Source organism: Embiotoca jacksoni, unplaced genomic scaffold, assembly GCF_022577435.1.
Source record: "Embiotoca jacksoni isolate LCO1_2020_lvr unplaced genomic scaffold, fEmbJac1.0.p SCAF_22, whole genome shotgun sequence".
Classification (NCBI taxonomy): domain Eukaryota; kingdom Metazoa; phylum Chordata; class Actinopteri; family Embiotocidae; genus Embiotoca; species Embiotoca jacksoni.
This window is the reverse complement of record NW_027185363.1, coordinates 2,185,213-2,199,053: the sequence shown is the minus strand read 5'-3', so window position 1 is coordinate 2,199,053 and position 13,841 is coordinate 2,185,213. Positions and strand designations below refer to the sequence as shown.

Below are 13,841 nucleotides of genomic sequence, written 5' to 3'. Positions count from 1 at the left end.
GACAGGATCTGCCTGGAAAATTGCTGCCCTGGTGCCTGTAGCGACACAAGTATTGAATTAGGGAGTTTCAATGAATCTGCAAACAGTTCTAAAAACATGGTTCCACTTTGATTTTATGGGGTATTTTGTGTAAATGCCAATTGTAAAACAATGTCTTTTTTCCACTGTGGATGTCAATGATGAACGTTCTATCTGAGGTTTAGTGATATAAAATGCAAAAATACAAATATTGGTTGTTTCTGTGTGTTTCAGACACTTATTTGTATTTACTGGTTAATGCTTTTATGTAGTCCTTGTAATGAAATGAACAAATAAACAAAAATGGGTTACGTGAGTGAGGTTTGTTGAATAACATCATCAAATGAATCATAGATTTTGGTAGAGTGACAACTAGAGCGAGTATTGCTAAAGTGACACTCAAAGTAAGCAATGTCTTTGTGACTTGTAACCTAAATATTTCTATAAATCATCCCCAGACTTCAAAGTGTATTTGTAATTTCTCTTCTTATAAACTCTGTGCCAACATATTCTGTGAGTAGCTGAAATGTATTTCTCCATGGAAACAACATCTGGAATTTAGTCAACATCCTGCCCGTTAACTCCACCTTGACTTGCATTACAGTGTGGCGACTCCCGTCAGAAGTAAATAGACTGGGTGGGTGGATCGCGCGTGCGCAGTGCTCTCCATCCTCCGATCGGTGCGGCAGGAAAAGCGCAGAGGAGACACGGCGGAGATAGAGGGAGGGAGGAGAACAGTTAGAAAAGAACAAGAACAACATGGACACAAACAGCCTGTCTGGTGTATCCGTGTCCTCTGGTGCTGGACTGTAGCTTCCCTCCCGCGCCGCACAGCTGCCCCGTAATGTCGGGCAACCTGAGGAGAATCATGTCAGAGAACGGAGGAAATCTTCAGAGCTCCTGCCACTAAACTGCGCTTTTGGGGTTTGAGGCTATTACTGAAACATAAGGACATAAAACTGGGGATGGTGCTCATGTAACCGAGGGGCTCCCTTTGGTATCCGCCTTTTTCGTGCTCTGTGGAAACATCAGGCCACCGTCAGGCAAGCATTTTTTTTTTTTTTTTTTTTTTTTTTAAATTTTCTAGAAGGGGAATTTTTTTTTGCTGCAGTGAATTCCTCTGGACGGGATGTCATCCGCATTCAGGAGGAACTCCTCCGGCTGACTGATCCTCCGGCGGCGGTGCAGCGGGATCCAGACGGAGAAACGATGGGAGATGCAGCAGATGACAGCGGGATGAGACGGACCTTCATCGTCCCTGCCATCAAGAGCTTCGATCACTACGACTTTACCAGGGCCAAGATATCCTGCAGCCTGACGTGGCTGGTGGCCAAGGCTTTCGGCTCGGGTAGGTGGCGCCTCCTCAGCGTTTAATGCTGAATTAGACGAGTGGAAAACACTCTTACGGTAATTATCAAACGTGTAATAATGTGGCCCGCTGTTGTGTTTGACCAGAGGGTCTGCAAATGGGAAACAGCATCCGGTAGCTAATCAGACACTCACTGTGACAGACAAATCCAATTAAACTCTATAGTCATCCACAGCTATTATAAAAAAGAAACTGTATTATCTTATTATTTCCCCCATTCTGTAGTAAATAGAAAAACATATTAAAAATCGATAACTAAAAAGAGACTGGCATACGTCTTAATTATCCATAAATATCAATAATGTAAAGTATTCAAGGCTTAATGGGTTCATGTCTCTTCTTAAGTTGTTTTTCAGGTCAGACCCTCTACCTAGAGGTCATAGGTCAAATCATTAAATGAGTCAGGGTTATTGGTTTAACCTTTTGCTTACCTGCAGCTACTAATTCTCCACAGCAGAAGTCAGGCCGAACATTATATAACTCTGACTACAGATCTTTACTGTCCACCTTTGTTTAATCAACAGACGTAAGGACTTCTGGCTCGTAACATAAGTTTAGGACTGTAACTAACATGAGTCTGTCAGCATGTTAACAGAAAGTTTTGTCTGTAAAATGTCTGAAAAGTCAAGTCACAGTACTTTATTTCTCTCTCTCGAGGGGAAATTTGAAGCCAGGGAGTGTACACAAACATTCATTCACACACATGGAAATATCTAAAACTACAAAATATAGTCAAAGAAAAGATTTCAAGTACACAAGGATGAAAGAAAATGGCCAGTAGTTGTCGTCAGTGTCCAGCAACACAAAGGTAGCTCATGTCAAAAAGTGCATTTAACAATCTATATACAAGATAAACTCAGATCTCTTCTGCTGTGGCTACTCACAAGTCTGATAGCTTCTGAGATAAACTCTACTTCAGGCAATCTAACTGTTATACAATGTGCTGTCAAAATGTTGAATACACTTGCTTAAAGCCCGAGGTGACGTCTTAAATATACTTTCTTTGTTATAAAAGCCCCAAAATATTCAGTTTTCTGTCTTATGAGACAAATGATGACTAAGGATATCTGCACAATGGAGAAGCTAAAAACACGATATAAAGGATTTCCTGATAAATCTTCTTGGTCTATGAAATGTTATGGAAAAATTAATAATGCCCATCACATGTTAAAAAGCCCAAAGCGGCTTCTTAAAATTACAAATTTTATCCAAAATCTCAAAAATGTCCAGTTCATCACAAGAGACAAAGAAAAGAAGCAACACGTTTTTGGTATTTTTCGGGAGAAATAGTTCTGTTCATCAGCTAATTGCTTAATTGCAAATCAATTCAGCACCACTGAAGTTATTCTGTCTGAGTACTGTCTACAGTAACAGCTGTATAGCATCTTGCAGGCAGTCGATTTTAATGTTTACTTTTTCTCAAAGTGATGATGATGTTTTCATATGGATGTGTGTCAGAAATCTTTCTTTATATGTGACTACATGTGTGCCCCTCAGCTTCGGTCTGTCTCTGTGTGCGCTGGGAGCATCTCTGGCAGCCTGACCTCATAAAGATTGAGTAATTCCAGTCTTCTCTGAGCCTAGAGGTTTACTCCAGATCCTAATGAAAGCTTTTAACAGCTGCGCCGCCATGTACAGTTCATTACATCTCTGAGTGGCCACCGCACAGACAGACAAACCTAGAAAGAGATGAAAAGACAGACCTCTGAATCACAGCCATTGATCGAACAGTGTGGACCGAACAGAGCCGCACACGCCTCTTTCTTCAACCTCAGAGAGCATCAAATGGTGGAGAGACACGCAATATAGCAACATGTGAAAGAGCCAGGCTCAGCTTTACCAGACCTGCGGCCGTTAGCATACTGCCGCCGCCTTATTTTTTTTTCCCCTCGTTCCTCCGGTGACACAGTTTCAACTCCCAGCACCGCCGAGAACTGTGACCCAATTCATAACCAGTCCTCAGAGTCCTGTTTGGCCTAGATAGTAGTGATAAGCTACAGTATGGTTTGAATCTGGTGATGCTCAGATGGAGCAACTTTCCCATCAGCTCAAAGTTTGTGCTGAAACTTCAGAAGAAAGGATTTGCATATGCACGTGTTTGTGCTACGATATACTGCAGTTTACTTTATTTGTATAGAACTTTTTAAAACAAGACAGATTGATTTATAGTGAGAACAATGAGGAAAGAGTAGTGTACAGTAAAAGAGAACATTTCAAAACAAGCGGAATAGGGAGTGCTACCAACTTATGTGCTTTTTAAAGACGTAGACCGAAGGTTCATCAACTCTGTCAGTATCACTGAGAACATCACATCAAAAACGTCCAGCCCACTTCTTTACTGTTTTGGTTGCATTTCACCACTCGGAGTAGAACAAGCGGTGTGTCAGTGGAAAAGTTGTAAAAACCAACTGCACTTTCTGCTCATCAGTAAACAGCAGACAGATGTAATAAGTGATGGGTTAACATAGTGGAGCATTCAGCAACAAAAAAAAACATATAGGAGCTGGTGGAGACCAAAGACAGAGCTAGAAGGAAGAATAAATGGTGGCTTTACATTCACCGGGTGGCCTGAAACACAAATCCAAATGAATGTTAATGGTGCTCCATGTCTGCTAGATTTTTAAATGGCAGCTGTTTTTGCTGTGTTCACAGCTTGTGAAATCTGTGATGGCAGGTTTAAAGTGTTTCATCTCGATCTGTATGAGTACACAGATCAGCTCTATTTACATGAAGAATGAACCAGCGGGCCAAAGCTAATTAAGTAGTAATTTAATTTCTGTAGAAATCATTTTAAATTGGCAAACTACATGATTAACCAAATTAGTTAGTTGGTTTTTTTTTTAAGTTTTTTTTTAAAGTTTTTTTTTTTTTTAACAAAGAGCAGTAAACCAGCAGAGATAAGCTCTGCTGACCATCAGGTTATGTATGCTGAGCTGTGATCCCAGGGGTCTGCAGGGGAGCAGCCTTCTCCGCGCCTGGACTTCCTGTGGCAGCTACTTCCTGTCTGTTTCCTCTTTGATGGCCAACACAAAGGGGAGGGGTTTTTACTTGACGAGGCAGATTTTCATGAACTCTACAAAAGCGTGCTCTCTGTTGCTGCTTTTGAAATTATTTTATTAACCTTTAAGTGTAAAGGTCATCTTTACAGTGTCCATTCAAACTACCATCAGCTGAAAAGAAAGCCTGGTCTTTGTGACTGTTCTTCAAAGAGTGTTTGTAGTATAACTAAACATTTCAAACATATGTATCATGACATTGTGCTCAAAGAGTGAATCACGTGAGCACAACTCCACTAATCAGCTTTAGAGACACTGTAATAGAAGTTGGATCCATTTAAAAGTTGTGAATGTGTGTATGCGGGAGGGCTTATTATAAAGTGGCTTAACATCTGCCTGTTGCTTTAAATATCTATTTTCATCACCCACTGTCGGGGTATGAGGACACTGCGCTAACCACAGCCACTGGAAAACTGCAGAGGTTTGATCATAAGCTCAATGGATTGGTTCTTTTTGTACTGAACGTTACATATTTGATTTATCAAACAGTTTAGTTGAGCTTGATGCTACTACAGTGTTTGTATTTTGAAGAGCGCTGCACCTTTAAGAAGGATTCCTTTAGCGTTTCGTGTTTTCCTAAAGTGTGATTCACAGGCAGGCAGAGAGGAAATGACCCTACACACTAGGAATACAAGCACTCATACTGCAGCACACAGGCTGATGAAAGTGTGTCAGCGCACACACATGCACATTCCTACACAAAGGTCTCGTCTGAAAGTGACGCCCCTGGGATAGAAGTGCACAGTATGTACTGTATATCACTCAACAATAGATTAAAGACTGGTTTAGATTTGAGTCACAACAGGTCGTGACCAACAACAACATAGTACCATTAAAAAAAAAGACAGTAAGACACAAAGAAAAATGAGTCCAGTGTAGTGTAGCTGTCTGTGTGTGTGTGTGTGTGTGTGTGTGTGTGTGTGTGTTGTGGGGACATACATCTGTTTACACAGCCACATTGTGGGGACGAACAGCCAGTCTCCACCATTAAATTTCAGGGTGAAGACTTGCTTTAAGGTTCATGTGAGGTTAGGTTTAGATTAAGGTCCAGGGAAGTAATGTAAGTCAATCTAATGTCCTCTGAAGTGACATAAACATGAAATGTGTGTGTGTGTGTGTGTGTGTGTGTGTGTGTGTGTGTGTGTGTGTGTGTGTGTGTGTGTGTGTGTGTGTGTGCGTGTTTCTGTTCAGCTATTTTCTCTCAATCAGATTTACTGGATGAGGTAACAGGATTAGAAGGTACCCTTGCTTTGTAACAAACACTTCCACCAACACACGCACAGGCTAAAGTACACTTGGTGCGCAACACACACACACACACACACACACACACACACACACACACACACACACACACACACACACACACACACACACACACACACACACACACATTGGCTTTGTGCTCACAAGATAGTCTGTCTCATGTGAGTCCACAGTCAGATAATAGTCAATAAAATCAATAGTAAAGGTAAAACTTAAACTGTGACTTGTGTCATACTGTATATAGTTCACGAAAATGGAAATTTTTAAAATGATCAAAAATAAATCATATTGTGATAATTTAATAATACATAATATACCATTCTGCCTTCTTTATGTAATGTTTCGTTTTGTCTAGCTATGATGTAGCTTGATGATACGTAGTGGTGTGACGTGCGTTATGTGCATAACCTCCATAACAACAAGCATGGCTGACAGCAGCTCTATGTGGTTCAGAATTTGAATCTCACTGACTTATTGCTGTTGTTTACAACTAAAGAACAGAGATAGTTTTTAAAATTTTGACTGAATATTTGAAGGCAAACTGACCTATCAAACTACAATACATCTGGTTGCAATAATATGTTCTTGAATTAAATACAAAAATATTTTTTTTGTATTTGGTCATATTGTCAACAATATCAATATCGGAGAAATACACTGAAATATGTTGACATTATTTGAAGGCCATATCGCTACTCTGTCAGGAACTTTTTTGCCACTAACTCGTTCCCCTCTTAATTTAATGCACCACACATGTTTTCCTGAAATAGATTTTCTGGTGAAGATTTTCTGAACGTTTTGCAGTGCAACAGGCTTTGATCTGGTTGTAGTCAAGCTCTGCGCTTCAGTGTAGGGAAACATAGCAACAACAACAAAGACAGTAATATATAGAAAGCACAGCTATTTTATTGCTTACATGAATTTACTGTTTACTTCTCTGCCAATGTTTTCTCAGCAGTGATGACGCTGGAGAACATGAGGTCTTCCTCCACTCAATAAGATGCATGCTGGTCAAAACTAGCCCTAAAACATTTCCTGTGTGTTTCTCTGCCCTCAGATGCAGTACCAGAGGAGCTAGCTGAGCCTTTCTACAGGGACCAGTACAACCAGGAGCACCTGAAGCCTCCGGTCGCCTGCCTGCTTCAGTCTGCAGAGCTCTACTGCCGGGCAGGAAGCCTGATCCTCCGCAGCGATGCTGTCAAACCTTTACTGGGACACAACGCCGTCATTCAGGCCCTGGCACAAAAAGGCCTGTACGTCACCGACATGGACAGACTGGTCACGGAGAGAGACCTGACCAGCACGCCCATACACATGGTGAGTGGAGACACACCTGACAGAGAGCCTAATTGTATTGAAGTGGGTTCAAAACATCAGAATTTATCTGCTGCTTTCACATTTTAGTAACTGAGTTTCGTCTAATTTAGTTGTTTTTTTTGCGCACGTGTGGATTTTAAATCTAAACTTTAGTATTTATTCAATTGTACTTCTGCATACAGTTCCTTCTCCTGCACTTCAATGCACATATTCACACTTACAAAGAGCATATGGGAGTAACCATGGAGATATGACGTGTCAAATGTAAGGAGTTGATTTAGATCTTAATCTGCCGATTTGCTCATTCATAAATGTGCTCACACTTGTGTAAGTATACATAAGTATTTAATACATGGCTACAAGTAAAGATTATTTTCATTAATAATGTACAAAATGTTCAGAACAAGAAACAAATGCTGTCAATGTTTCCCAGATCACATCTTCTAGTTACTACATTTAACCAAATAACTTTCCAAAACCCCAAAATGTAAAACAGAGAAAAGCAACAAGTCCTCATGTCTGAGACGCTGGAACCACTTCTGCTTGATAAATGACTTCAATCAATTCTCCAGATTGTTGGCAAACAATTTCCATTGATTAAGCAATTAGATTAATTGTTTCAGCACTAACATCTTCACTTAATGGGAAATACGTTATATGAGCGTGTGCTTGTGCGGACTTCTTCTCCATGAGTCCTACTGTTAGACTGTCCTCTAAAAACAACCGCTAATGACGGGTTTCCTATGGCAACCCATTACTCACTGTTCAGCCTCTGTGTCATTAGACAGCAAAGATCAAGCGTGCCTTAGTTCACATCGCAAAGAGATACTATAGATATAGTAGTATGTTGTCAAAACTACATCCAGAACATTATGAGGCTGCCGCTTACATTTATTAAATATTTTGATCATTATTTTTAGATTTAGTTGAAAGAATGTCAGAAAATGGTAAAAAAAAATGTTGATCACTCTCCCTTAAAGAGGAGTTGTTTTTTTTCCCTCCTAGCTTATGTGGGAATTGTTGAATTGTTGGGTTTCTCTGTAAAATAGTATAAAGTTCTGCTGTAAGGACTTTGATGTGTTAAGTGCCGTGAAATAACCTCTGTTGTGATTTGGCACTATATAAATAAAATTGAATTGAATTGAATTGATCAGAAGTTGTGTCATCACCTAAATAATATCTTCTTCTTGCGTGTTTTGTCCTACAAGAAGTCAAAGCTGTTCAGTTTACAGTGAAATAAAACAAAGTCAAGCACCGAAACCTCACATTTTAGAGGCTGAACAAGCATATTTGGGGAATTTTTAGATCGATAAACGACTCAGGCGGGCATCATAATTGCCGTCCATTTGTGGTCGATCGACTAATTAATTAACTGGCTAATTATTGCGACACCTGAACATAATAGTCATCTTTTACTGGACTTGAGAAGAGCGCAGAAGTGGTTAATTTACGGGGTTTTTAGTCGTTAAAAGAGGGTGAGTGTGTGGCCGCGGATACAGACACACAACTAGCACACGCATGGCTGGAGACCGGCCACTTCTGCTGACGCCAAAAGGTGTCTGCATTGCAGTGTATTCCCCCCCCCCCCTCCCTCCATCTATCTCACAGTCACTTTCCGTGAGTCTGTCTTGTCTTCCTCTCCTCTTTTCAACTCCTGTTTGTGGATTAAATGAACATAAAAAAAAAAAAATTCTGATCTCCGGAATATTTATGCATTAAGCGTATTTCATCAAACCTGCCTCTGCCCACTCATCAACTCTCACGGATCGTAGCTGTATTTTATTAGCCTTTCTCTCCTGCTCTTAAAGTTACAAGTCAATGACAACGTTTATCTTCATGTTTGATTGTACCCACTGCATTATTCATTGATTAGGGATGTCATGAAGGCGACGTGACGCCCCGCTAAATGAGCCCATGTCTTTTCACAGCTGTTAAAGTGCTCGTCCAGTGTACGTCGACACATCTCTTTCTCAGTGATTCGCTGTATGTCTGAGGTGATTTAGTGACAGAGTAGACAAATGGAGCCTGTAGCCCATCGACTCTCTAAGACACTGACCTTTATTTGTGTAACATACAGGCAGGGCTATTAGTTAATCTGTCAGTCCGTATTGTTACTCTGTGCTCTTGTGCATTCGTCAGACTGGCTCTGCAAAGCTGTGTATTTGTGGACTCAGCAGTATAATTTCAGTCACACAGAAGTTGAGGCTTTTCATTTTGTGGTTATGGTATATCTGCAGAGAAAATGATGACCTCATGGTTTTCCAAATACTGTGCTACAGAGGAATAACTCATGTCAGGAGGGAGGAGGAGGAGAAGGAGGAGCGAGGCAGTTTGTCAGAGGGCGAATGGATATTGAGAGAAAGGGAGGGAAAAGGGGGGAGATGGAGTTTAGGAGCTGCCATTTGGCCAAGATCCAGGGGGAAGCAGGAAAGTAGAGCAAGAGAAGAGAGGAAAGGGTGAACGTAAAAGTCTACAAAGGAGAAGGGGGGAGGGGGGAGAGCTGTGGAAAGGCAGGGAGGAACGATGTAGAGGAGAGGAGAGGGAGGAGGTATTGCCTTTTTGGCGGTCGTGAGGGCATTTGTGTGCCAGAGAAAAAGTGGAAAAGGCCTGCTGTTAATATGACCATCTGGAAAGAAGGGAGGAGGGGAAAAAAGTGCCATGACGGAGGAGGAGGAGAAGAGTGGCGCACACTGGGAGTGGGGAGGGTCGAAGGAGAGGAATGAAAGGAGGAAGCAGGAAGGAGAAAGACGTGATGTGCACTACTGCAGCACTGTGGAGGGTGGGGTCTCGGAGTCAAAGCACGTCTGGTGCACAAATGAGAGCCCCGCACCCTCCTCTTCTTTCCATTACCCCTTCTTCAAACACACACATGAACACACACCTCCAAAGAGCTATCAGACCTACTGTGGTGTGCACGAGACCTGTGGGTCCTTTTCTAGCTTTACTTTCCTGGTCCTCTGTGACTTTTTTGTGTGTCTCGGGCACGCTTCCCACTGCCCTCCGGGGGTTAAAACACAGACGAGAAAGTGACGGACAAGAGAAGGTGCTGAGGCTGTAATTGAATTTGTCTGCAGAGGGGCATTTATCTTCATCTAAATGCTCTCTGCTGAATAACGCTGAACGATTTGGAGGATTTTATGGAATGCATGTATGTGAGGCCGATGGAGGGAGAGGTCATTATTCTTTCGTGGACATTGTGGACAATTGCACCACAAACTGTCTGTACACATTAACATCTCAAAGGAAGCAGACATGTAGGTGCAAAGTTGTGCAATAAAAACACTTGTCTTGCTCAGATGTAGTTCATTTTTAAGGACGTACCTGCACTGAATGGACACTTGTGATGTCTGTGAAGAATGAGGCTACTTTTGATTATGTGTTTGCTCAGCTGTATTGGGCTTTCCTATAGATGCCTTTGATCAAGGGCGCACGCACGCACACACACACACACACACACACACACACACACACACACACACACACACACACACACACACACACACACACACACACACACACACACAGCATTAGTGGCAATGAATACTGATGCCCCTGTTAGAGTGTATGAGTGTACTGCAGCTCTTTATGTCCAGTATCTGCCATTTCCACAGCCTTATAAGGCGTGTCTGTCACCATGAGTGGTTTAGACTTGCTTCTGTGCACACACATGCACGCGCGCACACACACACACACACACACACAGGCGCGCGCACACACACATACACCAAAAAGGTCTTTGTGAGGGTTTAATTGAGAGCGCATGGCTTTTAAACTCAGTGCTGTACTGTCAACAGTACCGTCTTTTTTTCTATAGATATGCAAGCTCCACTGGCTCCGGATACTGTCTGTCTTTTTCATCTCCATCTCTTGTGCTCACACCCATGTGTACATTTGCACTGCTTACATGCACGGGCACACGCATGTTATCTCGGAAATAAATGTCACAGATAGAAACTGTGACACCAACAAATCTACATACACTATTAACATGTAAACCATATTTGTCGTTTAACTGAGGACTTTAAGAAAACTAGTGCGGTCAGGGATTGAATCTTATGTTTCCCTTTTTTTAAATGTGAGGCTCGAGGAAAAGTTATTCACTTTTTTGCAGAGTTCGTTGATAATCAGACGAACAACAGCCCTGCGTTAAAACGATATCGAGTGGCTGTGTTAGTGAGGGCATATTGCTTCAGGTAATGGTAAGACAATGAAATACAATTTAATGTACAGTGAGCACCAGATCCAGGAATTTTGACACCAAACAAATGTCAAAACACTGCACCGGGTTTACTGTTCAAAGACAGGATTTTAAAACTCTGGAAATGTATTTTAACATTATCTTTTACTGCAATGAGTACAGGATCAACAGTAGAAATCTGCCCTTCAAGTAATCTAACAGGAATGTTGACTTTGCAGGTAGTACTTTGTGGACTATGAATAACCAAGAGAGCTGTATCAGTTCCTACCAGCACGTCTAAAGCGCACTCATTAGCATTTTTAATCTCATTTCTTTTTTCCGTACACAAACCAATAGGTTATAGTTTACAAGAAGTTATGTGCTGTAACTGTTTTACTATATCACTATTGCAGTGAACTTCTGATATTAAAATGTATTTTTTTGTTCTCCAGTTCAGACTACTTGCCATTTGGTTAGTTCATTTTCATCCCCCTCCACCTGCTATAACTGTTTTCATACCACTCCTTCGAAAAACTCAAAAACATGCAGTCTTGTCAAGTGAAAGAAACTTTACCTTCCACTCTACAGACATACAAAGGTCATCATCCAGGATTTTTTTTTTCACATGTTTAAACGCAGATGTTAATTTACAAAAATCTTTATGAAAAAGAAATTGACACTAGTGATTTGTCACCATCACTTAAATTCATGTGCCGCCTAGAGCCCTCAACACACACACACACACACACACACATAGGCTACTTGCATGCACACACACACTTACATGCACACCCCTACACAAGCTTCTTAACAAAATTAAAGATTCAGGAGTTTTATGCAAATGGTTTCAGAAAAGCTTCAATCACAGGAAAGGCTCAGCCGGTTTTCAGCAAAATCTTGTTATCTGGATCTCCAGCTTCAGTCTAAGCTACTTGGTATGTCTCCCTCTTTCTCTGTCAGTCTGTCTGTCTCTCGGTCAGTCTGTCTCTGTCTCTCTGTCAGTCTGTCTCTATCTCTGTCTCTGTCAGTCTGTCTCTGTCTCTCTGTCTGACTCCCTCTCTCTGCCAGTCAGTGAGTCCAGCTGTCAGCCAGATGTCCTACACTACCGCTGCAGGAGAATGCACACAATGTGAAATATCTGGCAATATCCTGAAGCTGCATGAATTCAAAACAGTGTCTGCAGTCTGTTTCTTAGACAGAGTCACATGTTCAAGTACCAAACCACACAATCCTGTGTACTCATGTAATATGGTACAGGTGTAGCATTAAATGTGACTTACTGAATGTCAACTAACATCATCACACAGAAACGCTTACAGTAAGATTTTATAGTTCTCATGTTTATTTGATAAACATAATTTCTCTCCCATCGAGAGCTTAAAAAATTAGTTGATAAACTTCTTATGTTTGTGAATCAATACAAATTGATTGATTGTTTAAGTCATTTATATATATATATATATATATATATATATATATATATATATACATATAAAAAGAAAAAAGCCAACTATTCTTTGGTCCCAGCTTGTCAAACATAAATATTTGCTGCCTTTCTGTTTTTATGTCACCGTGAATTAGATATCTTTAGATTCTGACATGTTGGTCTGTCAGGGCATTGAAGACATGGTGATGGATGTTGTTCATTATTCAATAAAATTCAATGAATTAACCTATAATGCTTCACTGATAAAACATAACTGATAAAGGATGAATATGATCTAAATAAAATGTTTAATTCCTGTAAAATAAACTGAATCTTTGGTTTGGTTTGCTTATATTTACTTTGATTTAAGCATATAAGAGCAGTCTGCTGTCATTGCAACATATGGTGACGACACTGAGCACCAGTGGCAGCTCAAAGTGGTACCGCTGTACCAGTAGTTTGTATCTTTGGGAAACACTCGGTCACACCGGCTATTATACAGGGATCTGTGGTTATGAATAGATGTTTGTGCTTAACACGGCCGGCTCTAGCGGGATAAAGTCTCACTACTTGTTTGTGTCGGTTTGAGTCACCTGGACCATGGAGCACCAGACAGACAGATGTTTGTTCAGTTAGGCTGGGCACGCAGAGAGATGCTTAGGTAAGCAACAAGCATACGTAAGCGCACACACACACACACACACACACACACACACACACACACACACACACACACACACACACACACACACACACGGAGCGTGAATGTTTTTGCGTAAACCTGCAGTGTAACAGGAAAGGGAAAGGGAGGTCTGCTGGTCTGACCGGCCTGGAATGGGATTAGAAAGGCCAGGAGAATGTCAAGCTTTGTGGAGGTGTTGATTGTTGGTAAAACCCCTCAGATAAAGTGAATGACTCAAAATTTTGCCAAGTGTGCACTATAAAAGTAGTTCTGCAGATGTTTCACAATGATCTCGTGTAGCTCATGTCTGTGCAATGTTCTGGTCAGGTTTGACAAACTGCCTTAAGGTAAAGTGGCTGCACGGTGGATTTTGTTAAAAAGAAAGACGAGATGTGATATTTATTTGAGGGTTGCGTATTGTACAATTTCCGATTTACATTTCTTTTTTCATTATATAACGGATCTAGGTGATAAATAAATACAGCGACAGTGTCAAAACGCTAAGTCCACAGAGAAACGCAGTGACTGTG

At 41.1% G+C, this 13,841-nt stretch overlaps 1 protein-coding gene across 2 annotated transcripts in view; it reads left to right on the top strand.

The window, feature by feature from the left end:
* The first annotated feature begins 700 nt into the window (after nt 1-700).
* camsap2b (calmodulin regulated spectrin-associated protein family, member 2b) overlaps nt 701-13,841 on the top strand; it is a 35,573-nt gene continuing 22,432 nt past the window's right edge. The window contains exons 1-2 of one of the 2 annotated variants that reach the window (XM_069157187.1): nt 701-1,366; nt 6,767-7,026. In XM_069157187.1, the coding sequence (XP_069013288.1) occupies nt 1,228-1,366; nt 6,767-7,026 (399 nt within the window). In that variant the 5' untranslated portion in view covers nt 701-1,227. The remainder of the gene's footprint in view (nt 1,367-6,766; nt 7,027-13,841) is intronic. The other variant, XM_069157188.1, reaches the window with a different exon arrangement.